The sequence below is a fragment of the Coregonus lavaretus genome (assembly GCF_964263955.1).
Source record: "Coregonus lavaretus genome assembly, chromosome: 1".
Lineage (NCBI taxonomy): Eukaryota > Metazoa > Chordata > Actinopteri > Salmoniformes > Salmonidae > Coregonus > Coregonus lavaretus.
Window position 1 is genome coordinate 15,567,998 of NC_139988.1, and position 27,659 is coordinate 15,595,656.

Genomic DNA, 27,659 nt, shown 5'->3' on the forward strand with positions numbered 1-27,659 from the left:
CTAGTCCAACTCTGTAGCAGTATTGTCCTGGGAGATCCTCTCGATCGACTCCATGGAGGAGTGGTGTGATGACTGGGACGGACACTGCTGGGGCTGCTGGGCCGCTGGAGGACCGTCCATCCCAGAATGCATCAGAGGCAGGTAGATGTCGTCCATGTTGGGCAGCACAAACACTTTCTGGAATGGAGAGAAAATAGGTTCATTGTTTTATTTTGGGTAGATTGTCTTACTTTGGATTTGTGGGGAAGAGGAGGGCGGGAGGGAGGGAGGGAGGGAGGGAGGGAGGGAGGGATAAAGACAAGGGAGGGCGAGAGGTGAGAGATACTAGGGTATACTAGGGTACAGTCCCCTGTAATTCAGTTGGTAGAGCATGGCGCTTGCAACGCCAGGGTTGTGGGTTCGTTTCCCACGGGGGGCCAGTATGAAAATGTATGCACTCACTAACAGTAAGTCGCTCTGGATAAGAGCATCTGCTAAATGACTAAAATGTAAATGTATACAAGGTGAGGTATGGGAGAGAGAGGAGGAGGAGGAGATGATAGAGAAGTCTAACCTGGAACTCATCCTGCAGTTTCTTCTCAATCCACTCAGTCACGTGAAAGAAGGTGACCTCCCTCTCCCCCAGCTTGGGTCTGACACACAGGTCCAGCTTGGGAGGCACACAGAAACTGTACCTGGAATACACACATACATACAGGATCATCAATAAATACAGAAAGACAGTAACCGAAGGCAACTACCATGTTGACCTGACCTTTAGAAAAATCGTATCATCGGTTGCTGTCATTTGGCCAGCCTTGTACTATAATTGGCACAAAAAGAAAATACTAGGCTTTGGTGATGAAGACGCAAGTATGTAAATGAAGAAATAGAGTGAAGCTGAGTGACTAGGGACTGGACTAGGGACTAGAGGTTGTTTCAGGACAGCGCCATAGAGTATATCTGAGTGTGGGCCGTACCATATTCTATGAGTAGGGGGAGGAGGGATATTGAGTGTGGGGCCATACCATATTCTATCAGTAGGAGGAGGAGGGATATTGAGTGTGGGGCCATACCATATTCTATCAGTAGGAGGAGGGATATTGAGTGTGGGGCCATACCATATTCTATGAGTAGGGGGAGGAGGGATATTGAGTGTGGGGCCATACCATATTCTATCAGTAGGAGGAGGGATATTGAGTGTGGGGCCATACCATATTCTATGAGTAGAGGGAGGAGGGATATTGAGTGTGGGGCCATACCATATTCTATCAGTAGGGGGAGGAGGGATATTGAGTGTGGGGCCATACCATATTCTATCAGTAGGGGAGGAAGGATATTGAGTGTGGGGCCATACCATATTCTATCAGTAGGAGGAGGAGGGATATTGAGTGTGGGGCCATACCATATTCTATGAGTAGAGGGAGGAGGGATATTGAGTGTGGGGCCATACCATATTCTATCAGTAGGGGGAGGAAGGATATTGAGTGTGGGGCCATACCATATTCTATCAGTAGGGGAGGAAGGATATTGAGTGTGGGGCCATACCATATTCTATCAGTAGGGGAGGAGGGATATTTAGTGTGGGGCCATACCATATTCTATCAGTAGGGGAGGAGGGATATTTAGTGTGGGGCCATACCATATTCTATCAGTAGGAGGAGGAGGGATATTGAGTGTGGGGCCATACCCATAGAGAATGATAGAGGCCTCTAGTGGCCAAAAGGTTGTGTTAGCATAGGCAGAGCCATTGAGGGCTTTCACGATTTGAATTACATTTACATTTTACATTTACGTCATTTAGCAGACGCTCTTATCCAGAGCGACTTACAAATTGGTGCATTCACCTTATGATAGCCAGTGGGACAACCACTTTACACATGTTTTGTTATTTATATTTTGTTATATTATTTTGTAATTTCTTTCAAATGTTTTAAAAACAATTTTTTTTTTGAGTATGTTTTGAATTTTCATTTGTTTTATATATATATAGTTTTTTTGTTGTGTTTATTTTTTTTTATTCTTCTTCTTCTTTTTTTTCATTTTTTTTGTGGGGGTGGGGTAGGGGGTGTGGGGGGGGGATAGAAGGATTACATTTATACTATCCCAGGTATTCCTTAAAGAGGTAGGGTTTCAAGTGTCTCCGGAAGGTGGTCAGTGACTCCGCTGTCCTGGCGTCGTGAGGGAGCTTGTTCCACCATTGGGGTGCCAGAGCGAACAGTTTTGACTGGGCTGAACGGGACCTGTGCTTCCGCAGAGGTAGGGGGACCAGCAGGCCAGAGGTGGAAGAACGCAATGCCCTCGTTTGGGTGTAGGGACTGATCAGAGCCTGAAGGTAAGGAGGTGCCGTTGCCCTCACAGCTCCGTAGGCAAGCACCATGGTTTTGTAGCAGATGCGAGCTTCAACTGGAAGCCAGTGGAGTGTGCGGAGGAGCGGAGTGACGTGAGAGAACTTGGGAAGGTTAAACACCAGACGGGCTGCAGCGTTCTGGATGAGTTGAAGGGGTTTAATGGCACAGGCAGGGAGCCCAGCCAACAGCGAGTTGCAGTAATCCTGACGGGAGATGACAAGTGCCTGGATTAGGACCTGTGCCGCTTCCTGTGTAAGGTAGGGTCGTACTCTGCGAATGTTGTAGAGCATGAACCTACAGGATCGGGTCACCGCTTTGATGTTAGCGGAGAACGACAGGGTGTTGTCCAGGGTCACGCCATGGTTCTTTGCACTCTGGGAGGAGGACACAACAGAGTTGTCAACCGTGATGGCAAGATCATGGAGCGGGCAGTCCTTCCCCGGGAGGAAGAGCAGCTCCGTCTTGCCGAGGTTCAGCTTGAGGTGGTGATCCGACATCCACACTGATATGTCTGCCAGACATGCAGAGATGCGATTCGCCACTTGGTTATCAGAAGGGGGATAGGAGAATGTTGTCAACTGGGTGGGACTTCCATCTTCAATGGCTGATCCCTCCTGGTGACCCTGTTGGAGTCATGTCCCACCAGGTCATCAACAGGGATCAGCCAATCGTGAAGAAGAAAATTGACTACTTCAAAATGGAGATAGCCTCAATGGCGCTGCCCATGCTGTCACAGACGCTATAATGGCACAGATAGAAAGATCAGTCCTCTATCTATCTCTATGACCGTACCACATTTTATCAGTAGGGGGAGGAGGGATGTTGAGTGTGGGGCCATACCATATTCTATCAGTAGTGGAAGCAGGGATATTGAGTGTGGGACGTACCATATTCTATCAGTAGGGGGAGGTGGGATGTTGACAGCCAGTGTTCCAGAAAGCTCCTGAACCTCCACTGCTAGCAGCAGGGGCGTGTTGGACATCTCCTCAATCTTCTTTTTGATGAAATCATTCTCTGTCGCCTTCTGGAAGTACTTAGACTTAGCAATTTTGTCGACAAATCTCAAAATCCGCTTGCCTGTCCTCCCGCCACCAGCAGAAACCCTGCAGAGGGGAGGAGAGGAGAGGAGAGGAGAGAGGAGGAGAGGAGAGGAGGAGAGAGGAGGAGAGAGGAGGGGAGCAGAGGAGGAGAGAGGGATAATGTTGCATTAATGTGAGGCCATGTGGAGAGGCAGAGGGGTTAGCATGAGGCTACATGAGAGGACATATGCTTTCAGAGGTTAAACGTCACACTGGTCGCAAATGAAAACAGCAAAGCTATGACCTGTAATCTAATCTTAAACGAAGGGCTCTATTAAATCCGTAGCTCTGAAGATCCACTTTATAGCGCGATTGACAATTAAAGGCAATGTAAATGGTAAACGCTGCACGGTAAATGCTGCATATGTCGGATCAATCGAAATTACCTTAACATTTTAACGCGGCTCTTCCGTGATACTTCGGTGATACGGATTGAATCCAGCCTTAGGAGCTCAAATGTAAGCTATATTCGGGGAAAGTGATGTCAATGTATCTGTTGTGACTATAGAAGATGGTATTAGGGCTTGAAGTTTAGTGCTATACCGCACTTTAAATTTCAAGGTAATTTTTGATGGAGCCAACATATGCAGCGTTTACCATGAATGCAGTCTCCGCTAACACGGGAACATTGCCTTTAAATATAAATCGGGCTACAACACGGAACTTCAGCGCTACGGATTGAATCGAGCCCTTAGCGTGCAATACAGCACAAGGTCACAGTCAGGAAAAACTCCTGGCCGTATCATTCTACATGGCCGACTATATTTGGTGTGTAAGAGAAAGGGTCATCCATTACCCTTCAGCACCAGGTGGAGTCCCCTTTTCTCCCACAATGCCTTGGGGCTCTGAGAGCAGTACTTCCTCCTCGTCAGAAGAGCCGGCGCTGGAGGACTCCTCATCACTGTCAGCCAGAACACTGAGAACGGGTCTGGACCTGGACACAACAACACAGGTTAAAACTCTCACTGAGACTAAACTTAACCCTAGCCTTAACCCTGACACTAGCTTCCTGTCCACATCCCAGTTCAACCCTAACCCTAGTCTCAACCACAACCCTTACTCTAACCCTAAACCTAGCTTCATGTCCACATTTCACATCCTGGTTCAACCCTAACCCTAGCCTCAACCACAGAGAAAGGGTTAGCTGCAGCCTAATATGGCGGCCGGAGACTGGGGGTGTCGAAAGAACGTAGGCGTGTCGAAAGAATGTAGGGGTATCGAAAGAATGTAGGGGTGTCGAAAGAACGTAGGGGTGTCGAAAGAACATAGGGGTGTCAAAAGAACGTAGGGGTGTCGAAAGAACGTAGGCGTATCGAAAGAACGTAGGCTTATCGAAAGAACGTAGGGGTGTCGAAAGAACGTAGGGGTGTCGAAAGAACGTAGGGGTGTCGATAGAACGTAGGGGTGTCGAAAGAACGTAGGGGTGTCGAAAGAACGTAGGGGTGTCGAAAGAACGTAGGCGTGTCGAAAGAACGTAGGCGTATCGAAAGAACGTAGGCGTGTCGAAAGAACGTAGGGGTGTCGAAAGAACGTAGGGGTGTCGAAAGAACGTAGGCGTGTCGAAAGAACGTAGGGGTGTCGAAAGAACGTAGGGGTGTCGAAAGAACGTAGGGGTGTCGAAAGAACGTAGGCGTATCGAAAGAACGTAGGCGTATCGAAAGAACGTAGGGGTGTCGAAAGAACGTAGGGGTGTCGAAAGAACGTAGGCGTGTCGAAAGAACGTAGGCGTATCGAAAGAACGTAGGCGTGTCGAAAGAACGTAGGCGTATCGAAAGAACGTAGGGGTATCGAAAGAACGTAGGGGTGTCGAAAGAACGTAGGCGTGTCGAAAGAACGTAGGCGTATCGAAAGAACGTAGGCGTGTCGAAAGAATGTAGGCATGTCGAAAGAACGTAGGCGTATCGAAAGAACGTAGGGGTATCGAAAGAACGTAGGCGTGTCGAAAGAATGTAGGGGTGTCGAAAGAACGTAGGCGTATCGAAAGAACGTAGGGGCGTCGAAAGAACGTAGGCGTATCGAAAGAACGTAGGCGTATCGAAAGAACGTAGGGGTGTCGAAAGAACGTAGGGGTGTCGAAAGAACGTAGGCGTATCGAAATAACGTAGGCGTATCGAAAGAATGTAGGGGTCTCGAAAGCACACATGTAATTAGTCTGACTTTCTGTCAGTTCTTTCACAGATTAGTGCAGAGATTAGTGAAAACATGACTGTGTAGGAATGCGCATCGAAATGAACTTGAGGAAGTTTGGGGAAATCAGAATGACTGTGTCGTGAAATCACTCAGGCTGTGGAAAAACACTGTATGTAAATGCACGTATCTTAACATTTTACATTTATCACATTCCATTGCAGTTGTGCAGGCTACTGTACGCAATTTAATTATTCAACTTGTTGATGTCCCATTTCTAAACACCGATAGCAAGCTTTCTCAAGGGCAGACCTATGGGTGGCATGCCCATGCAAGTTTGCTGTCATGCCGATGACGACCAATTTATGAAGCGAGCCAAAATAGCCTACAGTTTATGCTGATACCCATCTGATACTAGCACGTTATAATAACAGGAGAATGAGGTTACCCTGGTGGCAGATCTTCATGTCTCGTCACGATTGCTTTCATAAAAATTTGAGTTGTGTGTGTGAAAATCATTATGAGACTGAACAATGCTATTCATGACACATAGTATAGACAAGTTTACGCGCTGTATCCCGGGTGGCGCCATAACTCAAATGCATTTCATTTCCGCCGGAAGTTGTTTGCACAACGTCTGCCGGTGTAAACACAGCGATGTCGACGCTAGCTTGGGAACACGGTTCTACTACTTTGACAGCGAGCACAGCTAGAAAGGTGCCCATTCGCTCAACCACGGCGCCTGACAAGTTTTTGTCAGAACACTTACACCCATCCTTCCGTGGCAATGCCGCAACCCGTCAAGGAGCGGAGGGGGAGGAACTTGCAAAGGACTATTTGGAAACTCTGGTCAACAGCATTGAAACCAAAGGCTTAGTGGTGTGCGAAAAGGAACCGTGGCTTGCAGCATCTCCCGATGGAGTGATAAACAACGACATTCTGTTGGAGATCAAATCACCTGTGATGGGAAACAAGTCACTTGCAGAATTTTTGGCAACAAAGAACTGCGAAATCACAACTGTGGCAAACGGAGATAGGGTAGATTACCATATTGCCTGCAATGGTCCAAAAGGCTACTACATGCAGGTACAAATTGGGATGCACTGCACAGGGCTTCAGCACTCCAAGTTGGTGATCTGGAACAAAACTGAGCACCTAGAAATCGAAGTACCCTACGACCAAGGCTTTGTCCAGGGGCATATCATAAGGCTGCGCACATTCTACTTTGCCCACATGCTCCCGAAAATTGTTGATGATTTTGTTGAGGGAAGGTTACAGTTCTGCAGTAAATATCTCAGCATTTTAAAACCAAAATAAACTGCCTTATTTAGGTCATGCCCACAGGAGCCAACAGATGTCCATTGTTTACATGATCTCTTTATGCTGTGCAATATATCAGTGTGCCTACTGTTTGAGTGAAAATAAAGTTTGATGTAATTTCAATCCTTAGAGTGCTACAATTTATTTTAACACAGTTCATAATTCATAGTAAGCTCATACTGTACATAAATAACACTGGATTAATTAATTGTTTTGAGGAAACTAAACAAATGGCTTCAACAAGAAAGATTGCGTGTTTAATCTTAACAGGTATTAAAAAGTAAAATACAAAAGCAGCCCACACAATTACATCACTATGAAAATATTCATATATAATATTAAAAAATACAATGCACGCAGTATTTGTTGTGTTTATCTGTATTTAATTAACAACATGGCTGGGTGTTGGTAGACAGGGACACAGGGCAAGATTCTAAACCTCACTGATCAGTGGACTCTTCAGGTTAACTAGGCCAGCACAGATGGTTAAGATGTTGTCCAGTTTCGGTGCCATGCTGATGGGAACATTCTGGGATAAAATCTTAAACACCTTCAGTCTCTGGATTGCTCTTTCCACATGTATGCGGACATTGGCTACTCGCCTGGTGCGTGTCGTCTCCTCATTGGTCAACTGATTGCGCCTGTAGGTGAAAGCAGGGATGTTCAAACTGACCCTTCTCTCATCAAGCAAGTCTCGAATGGTGAACCCACGGTCCGCCATGACCTCATCACCAGCCCTCAGATAGTCTAGGAACCCACTGTCCATGGTGATAAACTTATCGCTGCTTCTGCCAGCATAGGCATCAGATATAAACATGATTAGCCTATTAGGGGCCACAGCGACGAGATATTTCAGTGTTGCGTGATTTATACTGGCTGAAAGTGTCACTCCTTGAGTCGTGGTTTGTGGCTCTCTGCATGGCACTTTCGGCACAGTCAATGATGCAGGTGGTTCGAGGGTAGTTCCTCTGAAACGACAAGGGCATGGTGGCACGAATGGTCTCTCTTGGAAGCCAGGGGATCAGGACTTTGAACTGTTCACCCATCACGTCAATCCAGTGACTAATCACAATGCTTGCCATGGATGTAGACACATTGAAGCGGTGAGCAATATCTCCTAATATTAGGTTTAGTTTTAGTTTCATCAACGTCATAAGTATTTGGTCAACAACAGGAAGGGTAATTGATGGCTTACTGAAAGGCAACAACACCGTCACCAGGGTGAAGAATTGAACCATAAGCACTCCTGTATACAGCCGGGACCTAGCATCATCAATGACCGTGGTGCTGGTCACAGTAGGACCCATTTCTGCCTCGCACTGTGTGGCCTTGTCTACTTTAACAGACTGTGTTGTTGAACAGTAAATGTGATCAATATGTGACGGATCCTCCCATTGGGTCTGGGCATCTCGAAATTTTGGTGTAGCAGGCTCGGCCTCACAGACAGGCTGACAGGTTTCTGGAGCATCTAGAAAGGGGAAGAGAAAACATGGATGGAGCTAAATTAATGCAGGCATAGAGTCCTCTCACTACAAACATCACAATGGAAAAATGTGTACTACAACATTGCACTCACACGCACACACACAATCATCATCACAACAGCCTGCCACCTTGCATTGTATTTATGATGTAGACTAAGGCACACGCAGGCAGGCACACACACACACACACACACACACAATTAATGATGTAGCTATCGTGGGCATTGTTTGTCCCATCTCCAAAACAATCAACTGCCTTAGCAAAATACCGGTAGCAATGTTAATGTATGACAACTTCTTCATAATTAACAGTATTGTCAGCTTCATAGCTAAAGTTGCTGAACTTACCCTCAGATTCAAGTCTGCGTTTCTTTATCTGGGGGGAGGCAGTGGTCCGCTGGGTGAGTTGACGCCTCTTTGGCTGGGGAGGGCGATTGTATCCCAACCACAACTCTGGGAAAGGATTATCCTTGGTAGGTTTTTGGTCAACAAAGTGATAGGAACAAACAAAAACGTTGAGGGGTGGTTTCTTTAGATTCAATGCCTTCAGCCAGGTCCTTGATTCCGAGTCGGTATCAGGCTTGCGAAAAAATGTAAACAATGGAGCGCATGGACATTGCCTCTTCGTAGCTGGTTTGTGGTCGTAGCACTCTCTATCTAACCACTCGTTCAGGTGCTTTCTCTAGTTTTTGCAACCAACTACCGCACACGTCGTTCCCGAACCACTTTTCTTCATGTTGTAATTGTAATTTTTATATCCTCTTTGTTACTGCGATATCAGTGCTTTGTCGGCACAACGGAGCTAGCTAGCAAAACAAACCCAGCCCGGCAGAACGGAAGTGGATTGCATCGACGGGAGGAGTTCAGGAAGTAGAGCGGAAACGGCTCAAAAACTTGTCTATACTGGTCATAATTTTTCATGTTTGCTTTCATAAATGTTTGAGTTGTGTGTGTGATTAAAACTGCTTTAGCATCCCCCATGCACTTCCTGAAAGTGACTGAACAAAATAGGCTCCTCTGAGTGGTGTCACCTGGCAACAACCCTGTCCAATCAAAAGAGACCATCCAATACCAGTGCACTTTCACCACGCCCATTTCTTTTGACACATCCACTTATTTCAACACGCCAACTACTCCAAGAGCAGTTCAACCCTTACCCTTAACCCCAACCCTAACCCTAACCCTAGCCTCAACCACAACCCTAACCCTAATAGAGATGTGTATGAGGATGTGAAACCTAAATCATGTGCTGCTGGACAAATAAATAATATTCAGCAGTGCCAACCGTGCTGTAAAGACAAGCTCATACATGCCTAACAAAAACAGGATCTACTGTAGGATTACATTTTAATTTGGAAACAGACCAACTAATCAACATAATGTGCATGCAGGCTCTGTTCAGAGGTTCACTATTAAAGGAGTTTGACAGATCAGGAGGGATAATGTAGCCTGGTGTCTTCATTATCATTTCACTATTTAGTTCACAGAGGGGGCAGACAGAGGGGGCAGATAGAGCGTGGCAGATGACCATTACCAGAATGTCAGCATAGATGCCGCAAGGCAGTGGTTATTTTGTAGCCTGAAATCCAGACCTGTTTTGTGCTAACATTCCACTCCTTGTACTCCGTGTCACATTCCAAACATGACAAGGAGTGTAATGATAGCACAAACAGACTGGTACCCAGCCAGGATAGTAATTTGCAGTTCAATTTACAATTAAATAATGAAAAATGTTAGTTGTATAACGTAAATGTTGTCCAGTAAATCATATATTTGATTTTAGATGATAGTGCAGTAGCATCTGTAATGTGACTGACCCCAGGCTGCCAGTATCAGTGAGGCTATCTGTGTCCAGGCCTCCCTCCTTGCCCAGTTTGGACAGGTTGATCTTGGTCTCCAGGGTCATCTGCAGGGCACTGGTATACACAACCCCCAGCTCCAGCCACAAGCCTGGGGAACACACACATGCAGGTATGCAGGCACACACACATGTACACACACACATACATATACACACACACACACACACACACACACATACCAGAACAGAGATTGATAGACAGATCAGGAGATTGAGAGGAGGAGACGCTCCTCATCTGGTTATGGTGGAGTACTGAGCATCAGATGAGTCCATATTAATAATATGGTGTAATCTCAGGGAACCAGGGAGCTGTTACTTCCTGCTGGGGACATGCAGTACAGAAATCTCAGGGAGCTGTCACCTCCTGCTGGGGACATGCAATACAGTAATCTCAGGGAGCTGTTACCTCCTGCTGGGGACATGCAGTACAGTAATCTCAGGGAGCTGTTACCTCCTGCTGGGGACATGCAGTACAGTAATCTCAGGGAGCTGTTACCTCCTGCTGGGGACATGTAGTACAGTAATCTCAGGGAGCTGTTACCTCCTGCTGGGGACATGTAGTACAGTAATCTCAGGGAGCTGTTAGCTCCTGCTGGGGACATGCAATACAGTAATCTCAGGGAGCTGTTACCTCCTGCTGGGGACTTGCAATACAGTAATCTCAGGGAGCTGTCACCTCCTGCTGGGGACTTGCAATACATTAATCTCAGGGAGCTGTTACCTCCTGCTGGGGACATGCAGTACAGTAATCTCAGGGAGCTGTTACCTCCTGCTGGGGACATGCAGTACAGTAATCTCAGGGAGCTGTTACCTCCTGCTGGGGACATGTAGTACAGTAATCTCAGGGAGCTGTTACCTCCTGCTGGGGACATGTAGTACAGTAATCTCAGGGAGCTGTTAGCTCCTGCTGGGGACATGCAATACAGTAATCTCAGGGAGCTGTTACCTCCTGCTGGGGACTTGCAATACAGTAATCTCAGGGAGCTGTTACCTCCTGCTGGGGACATGCAATACAGTAATCTCAGGGAGCTGTTAGCTCCTGCTGGGGACATGCAGTACAGTAATCTCAGGGAGCTGTTACCTCCTGTTGGGGACATGCAATACAGTAATCTCAGGGAGCTGTTACCTCCTGCTGGGGACTTGCAATACAGTAATCTCAGGGAGCTGTCACCTCCTGCTGGGAACTTGCAATACAGTAATCTCAGGGAGCTGTTACCTCCTGCTGGGGACATGCAATACAGTAATCTCAGGGAGCTGTTAGCTCCTGCTGGGGACATGCAGTACAGTAATCTCAGGGAGCTGTTAGCTCCTGCTGGGGACATGTAGTACAGTAATCTCAGGGAGCTGTTACCTCCTGTTGGGGACTTGCAATACAGTAATCTCAGGGAGCTGTTACCTCCTGCTGGGGACATGCAATACAGTAATCTCAGGGAGCTGTTAGCTCCTGCTGGGGACATGCAGTACAGTAATCTCAGGGAGCTGTTACCTCCTGTTGGGGACATGCAATACAGTAATCTCAGGGAGCTGTTACCTCCTGTTGGGGACATGCAGTACAGCATATTGGTTTGGTGGTGGTGGGTGTGTGTCTATGTCTGTGTGTGTGTGTGTGTCTGTGTCTGTGTGTGTGTGTGTGTGTGTGTGTGTGTGTGTGTGTGTGTGTGTGTGTGTGTCTGCGAAGCCATACACATGGGTGCATTTAGCAGTGTTTAGGCAGGATTTACCGTTCCCTGGCTAGTATCTCCAGAGAGGGTTAGTCTGTGTCCCTTTCTCCTGTCTCTCTGCCCGTACCACAATATGCACCAGGCTCAGCTTGTTAGTCAGTGACCCACGTCACATCCATGCCTCTCTAATCACACGTCATCATTTACAGATTTATACAGACCCCCACCCGCACAGTCAACACGTGTCACCATCATTCCCATAGGGCGGCACACAATTGGCCCAGCGTCGTCCGGGTTTGGCCAGGGTAGGCCGTCATTGTAAATAAGAATTTGTTCTTAACTGACTTGACTAGTTAAATAAAGGTTAAATCAAAAATTAATAAAAAATAAAACATTCCTTTGGGGAATTATAATCTGTCGTAATTTACAGTAATTCGCAGACCTTCATAATCAGGGCAAATCCATTTAATCTGCTCCTAAATACCCCTCCAGAATCCAGATTAGACTGAGGATGACACGATGTCATTGTCTTTCACTAATTGGTACTCTGAGTAGAGTTTAATTTACTGTATTGTGGGTTGAGTTACTGGCCCCAGAGTTTCTCCTGGTCAGGTCACGTGGTCTGGAAAAGCTCATGGCCCTTTATCGCAGAAACGTCAGGGAGTGTAGAAAAGGAAGCGTGCGCTCTCAAGTTGACACTCACCTCTGCTGTTGACCACAGGCCTGGATGCGCTGGTGATTTGGGGCAGACAGGAGCCCATGTCAAGTTCAGTCAGAGTCAGCTCATTCATGAAGTAAGGCAGCTGCACAGAGACACACACAAACAAAGAAACACGCTCTTCTGTTTTGCTTGTTTCCAGTGGGTGTTGTGGTTTTCTAGGCTATATATTACTAGCAAATGACCAAATAGAAATCTTATACAAGCTCCCCTTGCTCCTGAACAGAGGATTTTCCACTGTGAGAGCTCACATACTCACTCTGATTCTGCCTAGCTTTTTCTGGATCTTTCTGGAGACAACGTCCGCCCAGTATTTCTCACGCAGGAAGTCCAAGAAGATTCGACCAATCAGGGCATTGACCCAGTCAGTCTGGCCCTCCCCCGGGAACTCTGGGAAATCACAGGTGCACTGTAGGGAAATAGATACACCACTACAGATTAACACACTATTTAATTATATCATTTATCTGTTTCTAGATGTTTAATTCAGGTGGCCACAGGAACTCACCCTCACTTTGTTGGTGGGGCTTGTCTCTGTGCTGTTGAGGGATGGTCTGGGCTGCTCTGAGGCCAGGAAACGAGTCATGTAGGTGGGGTAGTCCAGCAGCGGAGAGCCCACCCTGGATGGTTGGATGGAGGGGGTAGAAGGGGGAGAGGGGAGGTCCTCTTCAGTGCTCCCCATCCTGCTGGAGCCTCTGCTGCCCTGGGACCGTCTTGAAGGGCTCACCTCTTCCACCATCGGCACATCTAAATACAGAGATAACAGTTGTTGGTTCACAGACTTGATGTTGTTGTACTCATTTAAAAAAAAGTGTTACATGAGAGTGCATCTGTAAGGAAATGTGTAATATTGTCAGCGATGAATTATGCTTCAGGGGCCTTAGTGGACTGTCTAGGAATAAAGATGGAGGGCAACACTGTTCAGTTTACACTACCAGGACAGACCAGAGCGAGGGCAGAAACATTTGTGGTTAAGTGCTTTGAGAGCACCACGACAGTACTACATTCTCCTGAACGTTCACGCATCTGTAATCTAGAAATGAACCTGAACACAAGGAACTACCCTGGGGAATAGCTGCCTGAACCATGGAGGGAACGGAGCAGCTGCACCCCCACTTTCAACATAGGGGCGTAAATGTATGTTTTTGCACCCCCACTTTTTTATAAGAAAATGATCATGATCCATTGGGTAATTTGTTATTTTCAATGAATAGTAATGTTTTGAGCTAGTCTGTATTAAAATAGATATGTCCATTTTATTTCTGACATAATAATTAACAGATAGCATTTTGCACCCCCATGCCTCAAGATGAATGGTTTTGACCACTCTAAAGTTTTGTTTTGGCTCCGTGCAGTTAGAAAGCCCTAGTTGCACCACTGATGCTGTTAGGCCTACTGCTGCTAGGTAGCTCTCTCTCTGCTCTCCCCCTCCCCTCTGTCTGTTTTTGATTGCAGGAGTGAAGTCTGGTGTGCGGGAGTCAGGGTTCCAGCTGCAGCTCATTTACCATAATCACCTCAGCCTTTAAGACCCGGTCAAACTTGCCACTCATCGTCAGATCATAGTCAAGACGACCATGTTAGTCTCGCTGCCGACTCAACCTGCTTGTTTGCGCTCTTTGTGTTTTTGGCCTGTTCTATTTACTTTTCTCCTGTGCCACAGATTATTGGAACCTGACTCCTGCCTCCGCTTCACTCCTGCCACCACCATCCTGCTTTCCACTACCGGACCTCCCTTTTGGACTCACCACGGACACTAGGACATTACGGTACCACACCTGCTCTGAACCTGGATCTGTTACCCTCCCTGTACCTGGACTTGCTCTTCCCCTATTATTGGAAACCTGGACAAATTGATCATTGTAAATAAACCTGTTAAACCTTCTCTGGCTCGGTGTAGTTGTCTGCATTTGGGTTCAAATCCAGTTTAATCATGACAGTATGATCTGACCATGATGAACCCAGCAGACTGTAGCTCGGATACCAACCCAGAGTGCACTCAAATTCGGACTGCCATAGCCAATCAGGGCATTTTACTTGGCCAACATGATACTTTGTTTAAGACTATTTCTGAGAACAGTCAGATGCTGTTTAATCAGATTCAATTACTCACCCATCAAGTGTCTGTCCTTACTACCCAAATTAATAATGCACCCCTCGTTCATGGCATACAAACTGCTCATCCAGCCCAGATCAGAGAGCCTTTTGTTCCTGCTCCAGAGCGCTATGACGGGAACATGGGAACTTGTGGTGATTTTTTGACTCAATGCTCGCTAGTGTTTGAACAACAGCCCCTCACCTAAGCCTCAGAGAGAGCCCGTATTGCCTACCTTATCAACTCTACTAGCGGTTCCGCTCGTTCCTGGGGATCCGCGGTCTGGGAGAGTCAGTCGGACATTTGCGACGCTTATGTTGCCTTCACCACTGAGATGAGGAAGGTTTTCGACCACCCCGTACGGGGCAAGGAGGCTGCTAAACGGTTGTTGTCTCTTCGGCAGGGGGTTCGTAGTGTGGCGGAGATGGCAGTGGAGTTTCGGACGTTAGCGGCAGTGAGTGGTTGGAATGACGAGGCATTACAAGGAGTGTTCATTAATGCTTTGTCTGAGACTTTGAAGGATGAATTGGTGTCATATGATGAATCGCCTACGCTGGATAACCTTATTTCACTCACCATCCGGTTGGATAATCGGATTCGGGAGCGCCGCCGGGAGAGGAGTGTTAGTTCCAAGCAACCTGTCTGTCGTCAACCAACTCCTCCCCGCCTCTTCCCTACGGAGAAGGCCGAGTCTTCCCGAGTCGATACTAGGAGCACTAAACCCGACGCCATGGAGGTGGGTCGTGCACGGTTGTCCTCAGAGGAGCGTGCACGTCGTATTCAGGTTCGGGCCTGCCTGTACTGTGGAGAAGCTGGTCATTTCGTTCCTTCCTGCCCAGTTCGTCCGGGAAAAGGGCCGGCTCATCATTAATGGGAGAAGTTTTGGTGAGCCGAACAGCGGATTCTTCCTCTTCTCCCCGCATTCTGCTCCAGGCATCCCTCCAGTGGCAGGTCCAGGATTTCCCTATTAGTGCGCTGGTTGACTCTGGTGCCGATGAAAGCTTTTTGGATCGAGAGTTGGCTCAACAACTGGAGTTAGAGACTGTTCCTATGGACCGTCCGCTGCAGGCTAAGGGTCTAAATGGACAATTGTTGACCCGTATTACTCATCAGACTGTCCCTGTTTGTCTCAGAGTGTCGGGTAATCATCAGGAGAGCATTCAATTTCACATAATTGACTGCCCACAGACCCCCCTGGTCCTTGGTATCCCCTGTCTCATAAGACACAATCCACACATTGATTGGGTGACAGGTAGAATTGTTTCATGGAGCACATTTTGTCATGTGAACTGTTTGTGTTCTGCTCAGACCCATGCCAGCACTATGCCTCAACCTCCGCTGGAGTCCATGGATCTCTCTGCTGTTCCTGACGTGTATCATGACCTGGCATCCGTTTTCTGCAAACACAGAGCTACTTCTCTTCCTCCTCACCGGCCATACGACTGCGCCATTGACCTCCAGCCAGGAGCCCCTCTCCCTAACAGTCGCCTGTACAATCTCTCCCGCCCGGAGACGGAGGCTATGGAGAACTACATGCGGGACTCCTTGGCGGCAGGTATTATACGTCCTTCCTCGTCACCTGTAGGAGCTGGATTCTTTTTTGTTGGAAAGAAGGATAAGACCCTCAGACCCTGTATTGATTACCGTGGACTTAATAACATCACCATTAAGAACAAGTATTATCTGCCTTTGATTAATTCTGCTTTTCCCCTCCTTCATGGTGCTACCATTTTTACGAAACTGGATCTACGAAATGCGTATCACCTGGTGCGCATTCGTAAAGGTGATGAATGGAAGACTGCCTTCAACACACCCTTGGGACATTTTGAGTATCTGGTCATGCCTTTTGGTTTGTCTAATGCCCCTGCTGTTTTTCAGGCACTCGTGAATGATGTCCTTCGGGACATGTTGAATCGTTTTGTTTTTGTCTATCTGGATGATATCCTGATTTTCTCAGAGTCCTCCCAGGAACATGAACTGCATGTGCGCCAGGTGTTGCAAAGGTTGTTGGAGAACAAACTATTTGTGAAGATGGAGAAGTGTGAATTTCATGTGTCTGAGACCTCTTTTTTGGGTTACATAATAGCTCGGGGGAGTTGCGGATGGACCCAGCTAAGATCTCCGCGGTCACAGACTGGCCAGCCCCCTCCACCCGCAAACAACTTCAACGATTCCTGGGGTTTGCGAACTTCTACAGGAGGTTCATCAAGGACTACAGCCGCATTGCGGCACCACTCACCGCTCTCACCTCCATCTCACTACCGTTCGCTTGGAATGAAGGGGCCGAATCAGCGTTCGAAGAACTGAAACATCGCTTCGCCTCGGCTCCCATTCTGATGCAGCCGGACCCCGACCGCCAGTTTGTCGTGGAGGTGGATGCATCCGACACTGGGGTAGGTGCGGTGTTGTCACAACGTTCTCCTGAAGATAACAAACTGCATCCCTGTGCTTTTCTTTCACGGAAGCTTTCTCAGGCAGAGAGGAATTATGATGTTGGAAATCGTGAACTGCTCGCCGTTAAGCTGGCTCTCGAGGAGTGGCGGCATTGGTTGGAGGGGGCGGAACAACCCTTCATCGTTTGGACGGATCACAAGAATCTGGCATACATCCAGTCAGCTAAGCAGCTCAATCCCCGTCAAGCCAGTTGGGCACTATTTTTTGGGAGATTTAATTTTTCTCTGTCTTACCGTCCTGGGTCACGCAACGTCAAGCCTGACGCCCTGTCTCGTGTTCATTCTGCTGTTGATACTGGTAGTAACCCTGAACCCATCTTGCCTCCTACCTGCAGTATTGCGGCCATTACATGTGACATCGAAGGGATTGTTAGACAGGCTCAACATCATCAAGCTGACCCTGGGAGCGGTCCTCCTAACCGGTTGTTTGTCCCTGAGTCTGTTCGCTCCCAGGTACTTCAGTGGCCTCACTCGTCTCCCCTTACCTGTCACCCTGGAGTTACTCGGACCCTTGACTTTGTGCGACGGAAGTTCTGGTGGCCCAGGATGGAGGCGGACACTCGAGCCTTCATTGCTGCTTGTACGGTATGTGCACGAAGTAAGAACTCCACCCAGGCCAGCGCTGGTCATCTACGACCTCTGCCAATACCCAGCCGGCCCTGGTCCCACATTGCATTGGATTTTGTCACGGGACTTCCCCCCTCGTCTGGAAAGACTGTCATTCTTACTGTGATTGATCGTTTTTCTAAGTTTGCTCATTTTTTGGCCCTACCTAAACTGCCCACTGCCAGAGAGACGGCTGATATTTTGGTTGAACATGTGTTCCGCTCTCATGGTCTACCCACTGATATTGTCTCTGACAGGGGTCCCCAGTTTGTCTCCCAGGTATGGAAAGCTTTCTGTAAAGCTTTGGGCATCACATCCAGCCTGTCGTCTGGATATCACCCCCAGACCAACGGGCAAGCCGAGAGAGCGATCCAGGAGATGGAGACCGCTCTCCGCTGTGTCACAGGGTCTAACCCTCGGTCTTGGAGCTCCATGCTCACCTGGGTGGAATATGCTCATAACACCTTGACTAACGCTTCCTCTGGTTTGTCTCCCTTTCTGTGTGCTCTGGGTTATCAACCTCCCCTGTTCCCTTCTCAAGAGAGGGAACTGGTGGTACCCTCGGTGCAGTCCCACATGCGCCGCTGCTTCAAGGTCTGGAGGAAGGCCAGGGTAGCTCTGTCCCGAGCTTCGTCGTACATGCAGAGGCAAGCCAACCGTCACCGGTCCCAGGCTCCCGGTTACTCTCCTGGTCAAGAGGTATGGCTTAAGTCACGTGATCTTCCATTGAAAGTAGAATCTAAGAAGATGGCGCCGCGTTTTATAGGACCGTTCAAGATACTGTCTATTGTTAACCCCTGCACGGTTAAACTACAGCTTCCTGGCTCCCTACGGGTTCATTCCACTTTTCATGTGTCCCAGATCAAGCCTGTGTCTGTCAGCCCTCTGTGCCCGCCCTCTCGTCCCCCTCCTCCGCCCAGGATCGTGGGTGGGGGTCCTGTCTACACTGTCCGGCGACTTCTGGATGTTCGCCGTCGTGGTTTCCAGTACCTGGTGGATTGGGAGGGTTATGGTCCTGAGGAACGTTCCTGGGTTCCCAGGAGCTTCATTGTGGATCCTGCTCTGGTCCGTGATTTTCATAGGTTACATCCGGATAAACTCCGTCGGCCGCCGGGTGGCGTCCGTAGAGGGGGGGGGGGGGGGGGGGGGGTACTGTTAGGCCTACTGCTGCTAGGTAGCTCTCTCTCTGCTCTCCCCCTCCCTTCTGTCTGTTTTTGATTGCAGGAGTGAAGTCTGGTGTGCGGGAGTCAGGGTTCCAGCTGCAGCTCATTTACCATAATCACCTCAGCCTTTAAGACCCGGTCAAACTTGCCACTCATCGTCAGATCATAGTCAAGACGACCATGTTAGTCTCGCTGCCGACTCAACCTGCTTGTTTTCGCTCTTTGTGTTTTTGGCCTGTTCTATTTACTTTTCTCCTGTGCCACAGATTATTGGAACCTGACTCCTGCCTCCGCTTCACTCCTGCCACCACCATCCTGCTTTCCACTACCGGACCTCCCTTTTGGACTCACCACGGACACTAGGACATTACGGTACCACACCTGCTCTGAACCTGGATCTGTTACCCTCCCTGTACCTGGACTTGCTCTTCCCCTATTATTGGAAACCTGGACAAATTGATCATTGTAAATAAACCTGTTAAACCTTCTCTGGCTCGGTGTAGTTGTCTGCATTTGGGTTCAAATCCAGTTTAATCATGACAGATGCATATATTTTGTTTTGCTGTTACATTTGTATTGTCTTTTCATGTCCAATGGTGTCGTTACATATCATTTGAGCTGTGTGCACTACGAGCAAATTCATTGTATCATTTCACTTTGCCTGTCAGAACCATGATGAGCACGGGCATGTGTGATTAGGCCTCACTGTAGTGCAGACTCTTGAGTAGCTTTCCATCCAGTAGCGGTGCGTGGGGAAAAACACTGGGGAAGCCATAATAATATATGTAAAATTATATATATATAAAGCCATAATATGACCATATTATTACAACCTATGTGTTGTGATAATTGCGTTGTTTGCTCTATAACCTGTTAGTTCATATGCCTTTGCCACCATGATATATATAGACCTAAAGGCCGAGACAATAAGAAGACACAGTGGCAGAATAAAAAACCAGAGAGCAACATCTGTCTGGTGGAGTCCACAAAGCATATTCCATGTAACAAACAGTTGCATGACCTACAGCATGGCCAATCAAGTTAATGTTACCGACATTATCGGACCACTAAACAACTATTGATTTAGAACCACAGAGCGTTACCACAAGTTGCAAAGAAAACAGGAGCTGCCGCCTCTATTCCAGCACCATTCAACTTTTCAACATCATCAAATCACCTATGCTTAGTCTAATACAGTGACAACTAAAATATTCAAAAAATGATTTATTCTAATCAATGTAAGCTAAATATCATGTGTCTGTCCAAGGTACTGATTTCTCTCTGTGTGTGTGTGTGTGTTAGTAGAGAAAGCATGTTGACTCACCCTACTTGTAGAGAAACACCAATGCCATCCTCCTCTCTTTCATGTTGCTGAAACGGTCTAGGCTACATGGCTAAAATGCTAGCTCCTTAGACTAACTTCCTTTCATGGGCAACAATTAGCCAGCTAGTTAACATTAGCCTACTACATCTAGCTACATATTGCACTTCCATCCTCTCAGGCCAGAGGCACAATGTATGAATTAATGGTTGGATCAGCATTGCCGTTATAATGCTCGCTGGCTTCCCTTGCATTCAATGCTACGAGCGGCAACAATGTCATACTCTTTTTGAGCAGACAGCATCAGATAGATGGAATACACATACAGAGACAGAGGGGCGCTGTTTCACTCCCTCGGATGCATTCTCTAGTGAGATACATTCAGCCTCTTGCGAATTGAAGGAAACACAGAGACAAAATATACATTTATTTATTTATTTTTCTTGGTATTTTTGGGGGGGAAGGCTGGCTTCCCTTGGCATCCATAAATACACGCCACTGCTTTCATCAGCCTACCAAAGGTTGCACCTTAGCAGAAAACGGCATGTCCGGTAGCTCGTGGGCTGTCAATGAGTAGCTCGTTAGTAGATAGTGAGAAAATAATCAGTAGGCCTAATATTACATGATTAAATCTGTTAAATAATTTCCTCCCCAAGCTGTTTACAGGCATGTAACACCATTCTGCATTTTTCTGTTAAAATCTTTTAATTCAGTTACTAAACTAACAGTCCTGGCTGAGCCCCATATGCGAGTGCACCATGGCCGCTTCGTGGTTACAATGTAGCCAAGCTGTGTCTGTATGTGCCTATGCCCCAAATGAAATTTCTGTCTGTATAAAACAGCTCTGCTTGCGGGCCTGGTTCCATGAGGGGTCAAAAGGGGGCTTAGCCACCTCAAGTTTTATGTCCCTATATAAAAATAGCAAAACATTTCAAATATAAGACAGGTTGGCGTGATTTCTGTATTTCTGCTGCACTGTATCAGAACCATGGAAAGCGGGGGGAAACACATGCTGATCTGTGGTAGGCTACCTGAATCACGTGGTAGGCTACCTGAATAACGTGGTAGGCTACCTGAATAACGTGGTAGCTACATGAATAACGTGGTAGCTACCTGAATATCATGGTAGGCTACCTGAATAACATGGTATCTACCTGAATCACGTGGTAGGCTACCTGAATAACGTGGTAGGCTACCTGAAAAACATGGTAGCTACCTGAATAACGTGGTAGGCTACCTGAATAACATGGTAGCTACCTGAATAACGTGGTAGGCTACCTGAATAACATGGTAGATACCTGAATAACGTGGTAGGCTACCTGAATAACATGGTAGCTACCTGAATAACGTGGTAGGCTACCTGAATAACGTGGTAGGCTACCTGAATAACATGGTAGGCTACCTGAATAACATGGTAGGCTACCTGAGGCAAAGGCGTGAGGCAAAGGTATTGGTGTTATTAGCCTATTTAGCTCTAACCAGCTAATTAATCTGCCACTGCCACCATGGATATCAGAAAGCCGACTGTTCCTGACGATCTTGGAACAGAGGTGCCAGCCCAGGTTAGCCTAGAATCCTACCCTAACCGCAGGTTTTCTGTCTAAAGACGTTCATTTAATAGCAACTGGTTCATAGGAAGAGAGTGGCTGGAATACTCGGTTACTGCAGATGCAGCATTTTGGTTGCCGTGTTGAAAGTTAGGGTTAGGGTTAGGTTTAAAATCACATTTTAAGAAGATAAATTGTAGAAATAGGCAGGGTTTAGGACCTTGTGGCTGTGGTAACTAGTGATGACCGTGTCTCATCTGCCCAGCCATGCAATTTATAAACTTGATATCCACTGTAAAAAGCATCTAGACATTATTATCTCCAACATTTTCAACATTGTTGCAATATCGAAATTCAATCTCCACTGTGTCCCATAATAATGAACATGTTGGGAGTCGGGACTAGACAGACAGGCAGCTTTTCTCAGCCAGTCGAAATCATGAATCAGCATAATTTTTATGGATACATACAAAGAAATGTAAATAGAAAAACTGGTAAAAAAAAAAAAAAAGGCAGGTAGTTTGCTGTCTTTCCAGCTTCAGTCTGAAGTGATTGTTTTAGCTGTGTAGTTGGCTAGCAAGCAAGGGGGGAAGATCCTCCATAGCAACCATTTCTATTTGCAATAGTTCTGGAACTATCAACCAGCGCTTGGGTAGTTTTGCTTTACAAGGCTGTCAATATGAATAGAACTAACGACCAGAGAACGCTTAAAATTGCACTTGACAACCAGTGTTAGTGAATGCAGCATCATGGTTTGGAATCTTATAATCTTATAATCTTGCTTTTTAATGCTGGTAACCCACTGTATAAAATCAATAATACACTGGAGTCCATGTGTTATGACATCAAAAATGTTCTAGGGGCCATTTTGAGACCGTAGGGAGCATCAGGTACTGCTGGAATGTCTACCAATGGCATGTCCATCTTTTTGTGAGAAATTACACTGGTCACTCAAAACATTTATAAAGTATTTATAAAGTACAAATAGCTCACACTAGATGAGGCCACACAAAAAGACTATAACTAATGATTAGTAAATCATTTATATGGACCTATGTTAAACATCTTATGATTGGAGTAATGATTAATAATAAATGATGAATAAATGATTTACTAATCCATTATAAATGCTTTATTACGCGGAGTTCCACTAGAGTAACATTTGCTTGATTTCTCCTTCCCTTTCCATGTGTATTGCTAGTGCATTATATTGTCATGGCCAATATGTGCACTGTGTTGAGATTTATCATTATGCAACAATCACAAATAAAAGACTAGCGCGAAGTCAGTTAAAAGATGAAAAAAGACAACCAAACCAAACACAAAGACCAAACAACAAAAACAAAGAAAAACAATGCTTCTCCTACCTGATCTGGACACACATCTGCCAGGCCTTTCCTGCTCCTTCTCCTTCTCCATTACCATGGACGCGGACAGGAAGTGATGAAACCACTCCTCCTTCTCTCTTCCTGTCCGTCCGAAGAGGTATAGGGTTGTAGGGAGGTTGTCTGCTGGTTTGGGGGTGGCGGTGGGACGTGTTTGGCGGTCTCCCCCCTGCTCCTCTCCTGGGGTCTCCACTTTACCCTTCTCCTCCTCCATGACCCCCTCTCCCACTGCCAGCTCGATGCAGATAGGGTACTTCAGGTTCCACAGCCTCTTACGGGCTAGTGCAGAGGGCAGCAGGAACACCTGGTATGACAACAAAACGTATTATAAACCTGTTATAACACAACATTGAGACAAGTGTGATCAAATGCACGTCATGTAGTTCAAGGCCGAAACAAGTAGGTTTAAAAGAAATAGAGCCGGCACACTCCACATGCTCCACCACGCACCTTTATTCACAAACAAACAACGTTTCCATCCTGCAAGGATCTCCGTCAGGTCATTGCAGGATCTAAATGTTGTTTGTTTATTAATAAATGTACGTGGTGGGGCTTATGAGTGTGCAAGCTCTATTTATTTTATAACACAGCATTAACACATGTGCTTATTATTATTCATGCATTCATACCATCTCAATGTTTTAATTATTTCCTCAAATGAAACGGTAAGCTTTGAACAGTGAAGGTAAGTTGACAGACCAAGCAGACAGACCTTGCCGTGTTGTAGCTGGAAGCAGCGTGAGCTGACAACCACAGCCTCGGGGGGCTTTTCGTCGTAGGTGGCCCTACGGCTGATGTTGTTCCTGGGGTAGTCCAGGCGGAGGCAGTGCCCCTCCAGGGTGGCGAACACAGAGTGGGTAAGGGACAGGTGGTAGGTCTCTGGGTTGTACTCAAACATCTCGTTCATCCAGCCCTGGGACTATGGGAACATACCCAGTTACATAGTGAGACTGTGAGAGAATACTTGAATGACACATGGAGCATGCTTCAATGACTAAGACTAGCTGTTGTGCAATGAGCTATTTCATATGTTGATAATATCTTGTCCTCAAATAGTAGCTTGTCCTTCAAAACACCTGTCAGTTAGTCAGAGAGTGAAATGACTGTCAGTTAGTCAGAGTGAAACACCTGTCAGTTAGTCAGAGAGTGAAACACCTGTCAGTTAGTCAGAGTGAAACACCTGTCAGTTAGTCAGAGAGTGAAACACCTGTCAGTTAGTCAGAGTGAAACACCTGTCAGTTAGTCAGAGAGTGAAACACCTGTCAGTTAGTCAGAGTGAAACACCTGTCAGTTAGTCAGAGAGTGAAACACCTGTCAGTTAGTCAGAGAGTGAAATGACTGTCAGTTAGTCAGAGAGTGAAATGACTGTCAGTTAGTCATAGAGTGAAACACCTGTCAGTTAGTCAGAGTGAAACACCTGTCAGTTAGTCAGAGAGTGAAACACCTGTCAGTTAGTCAGAGTGAAACACCTGTCAGTTAGTCAGAGTGAAACACCTGTCAGTTAGTCAGAGTGAAACACCTGTCAGTTAGTCAGAGTAAAACACCTGTCAGTTAGTCAGAGAGTGAAACACCTGTCAGTTAGTCAGGGAGTGAAATGACTGTCAGTTAGTCAGAGAGTGAAATGACTGTCAGTTAGTCAGAGAGTGAAATGACTGTCAGTTAGTCAGAGAGTGAAACACCTGTCAGTTAGTCAGAGTGAAACACCTGTCAGTTAGTCAGAGTGAAACACCTGTCAGTTAGTCAGAGAGTGAAACACCTGTCAGTTAGTCAGGGAGTGAAACACCTGTCAGTTAGTCAGAGTGAAACACCTGTCAGTTAGTCAGAGTGAAACACCTGTCAGTTAGTCAGAGAGTGAAACACCTGTCAGTTAGTCAGAGTGAAACACCTGTCAGTTAGTCAGAGTGAAACACCTGTCAGTTAGTCAGAGTGAAACACCTGTCACTTAGTCAGAGTGAAACACCTGTCAGTTAGTCAGAGTGAAACACCTGTCAGTTAGTCAGAGTGAAACACCTGTCAGTTAGTCAGAGTGAAACACCTGTCAGTTAGTCAGAGAGTGAAACACCTGTCAGTTAGTCAGAGTGAAACACCTGTCAGTTAGTCAGAGAGTGAAACACCTGTCACTTAGTCAGAGAGTGAAACACCTGTCAGTTAGTCAGAGTGAAACACCTGTCAGTTAGTCAGAGAGTGAAACACCTGTCACTTAGTCAGAGAGTGAAAATACACCATGACACATAGAGAAAGCTACAAAGCAAAATATCTATCAATGTTGGACTTGACTTAAACCCTTTTGCTCTTCGGGGAGCATGGGTCATTCAATGGTATCAATGTTAGATGGAGAGTGAAAGTCTCATAACTCTCTCACACTGATGACCACGGGTAACTCTACCCCGAGGCTCAGTCTGACATCCACCTTAAAAATAAACCCGCCAATTAACCAACAAGGGAATTATCCCTCCTCACTAAGACACACTCTTTCCCCCTGTGGCGTTACACTTTACCACTGATAACACTGTTCTGCCTGCCACTGAACCTAACAAATTGCTCAGCTAATTGCCTCTGGAGCTGACAACGTTGGGTCGGAGCTATACCCTGCACCTGGCAAGGCTGTGCTCTGCTATGCTGTGAGACAACACTAATGAGGCTCTGTATCTATTTTAGGAACTTTTTATTGGGAGACGTTAATTGCATTCCAGGCACTTTTAGCTGTCGCACAGGCACCACATTAGAAAGGATTCAGGCTCAGAGAGTTAGAGAGAGAGGGGGGGAGTGGATGTGCTGACTTGTTCTAAGAACAATGTTCGAAAAAGTTCATGCCACAGTATGGAGGAGGAGAAGTGCAATTTCAAAATATGGTTTTCTATTCAGCAAATTCTTGTATGGGTGTTGACATCTGTCAAGACCAAGGCCATATTCTGACTCCATGTGTTATAAGTCTCCATTCAGACCTAGCTGGGCTTATATGCTGAGAGAAATGAACTGTACAAAAAGGAATTCACCTTCAGGTTTTTATGTTGTTATGTATTTCATTTGCTGACATCATTTTGTTGAACATCGACTTACCTTGAGGACATCTGGTTTGGTGCTTTGGGCATCAGCCTTCTGAACAGCCTCAGTCAGGGACTGAACGCCTCTGTGTGGATGTGGCTGAGCGGTGTGTCTGGTTGTGCCCAGCCTGATGAGCAGCAGCCCCAGCAGGAAGCCAAACGCCATGCCCTGAGCCAGGCCTGACATGTAGGGGCCCAGGGGGAGGATGAAGTAGACATAGGACAACACAGCCACACAGAACAACCCCATGTGTGGTGGAGGTGGTGGAGAGGTGGGCTGACTGACCACACGATGGGGTCCTGAGGAGATCAGAGAACCTGGCAATCTCCGCAGACGACTATGATGATGACTCTCTAGGGCCACAACCTGCATGACGTCATCGTACGTGCAGATCTCCAGTTCCTCTGTCTTGTAGTTGAGTTTGTTACCGTGGTGATCGAGGACAGAACATGTTCTAGTGGGCAGACCCTTCCTGGGATGTCTGGCACACGGCAGGTCAAACACAGGCGGAGAGCCACCGTCCGCTCTCTTGGCGCTCCGCAGAGGAGACTCTGTGTTACCCACCTCCATGCTGTCCATCTTCCCCACACAGACCCCTCTGGAGCTGGGGGAGCCGACTGAGGGAGTCCCTGTAGCTCTCTGGTGCTTGGGGCTGCCTACTGCTGCTGCATTCTCCTTCTCATCCCCCATGATCTTACTGAACATACTGATAGGCTTACTGAACATAGGCTCCTGCATGGCCTCAGAGAACTTCCGCTTCGTGTCCTCCAGCTCCATCTTGAAGAAGGCCGCCTTGGTCCCCTCGGACGGGGATAGAGCGACTGGCGAGGGTGGGGCGGTACAGGAGTCTCCGTTACTCCTTCCCTTAGGCTGAGTCAGGTTCTTCCACTGCAGGTGGAGGTTGAGGCGGGAGTCAGACTTGGACTGGGACACCTTTGGCTCTGAGCGGGAGATCTCAGTAGAGATGGACTTGACCAGGCTGAGGAAGGGCTGGGGTCTAAGGGATGAGCCCTGAGGGAGCTCCAGCTCCGTGGACAGGGATTTCACCAGGCTGGCCAGGGGCCGGTGCGTGGGGGTGGCTGGGCTGGGGGAGAGGAAGTTGGGGGCTAAGATGGAGGAGTCCCCCAGGGACTCAGGAGAAGAGGGGGAGAGGGGGGAGTACAGGCAATGTTGGTTCTCCTCCTCTGTGGAGTTCTGTCTCTCCTTGGAGAGGGAGATGTAGGGGGTCTGGTCGTCATAGTCGTGTTCCAGGGGGAAGATGAGCTCGTTGTCATCCAGACTGTCCCACTCACCCTCTGTGCCTGTTAGCTGGATCACGATCCCCCTCCTGAGCCCGCCATGGTGGGCCCTGACTGGGGGAGCAGGAGACAGACAGCGGGCTGGGCTCTGGGGGTCATGACCTCCCACTCCACCTCCTCCATCTTTTCCTTCTCTTCCTCTTGCCCCATTTTCTCCTATCTCTGCCAT

At 47.2% G+C, this 27,659-nt stretch overlaps 1 protein-coding gene across 1 annotated transcript; it reads right to left on the reverse strand.

Moving 5' to 3' along the window:
- LOC311122974 (testis-expressed protein 2-like) lies at positions 1-27,659 on the reverse strand (the record flags this gene model as incomplete). The annotated part of the gene is made up of 11 exons (XM_084158129.1): positions 1-177; positions 554-674; positions 3,218-3,433; positions 4,206-4,343; positions 10,158-10,290; positions 12,566-12,665; positions 12,840-12,989; positions 13,089-13,327; positions 23,130-23,451; positions 23,860-24,060; positions 26,208-27,659. 11 exons carry the CDS (start codon positions 27,657-27,659, stop codon positions 1-3), a joined length of 3,249 nt encoding a protein of 1,082 aa, XP_084014255.1.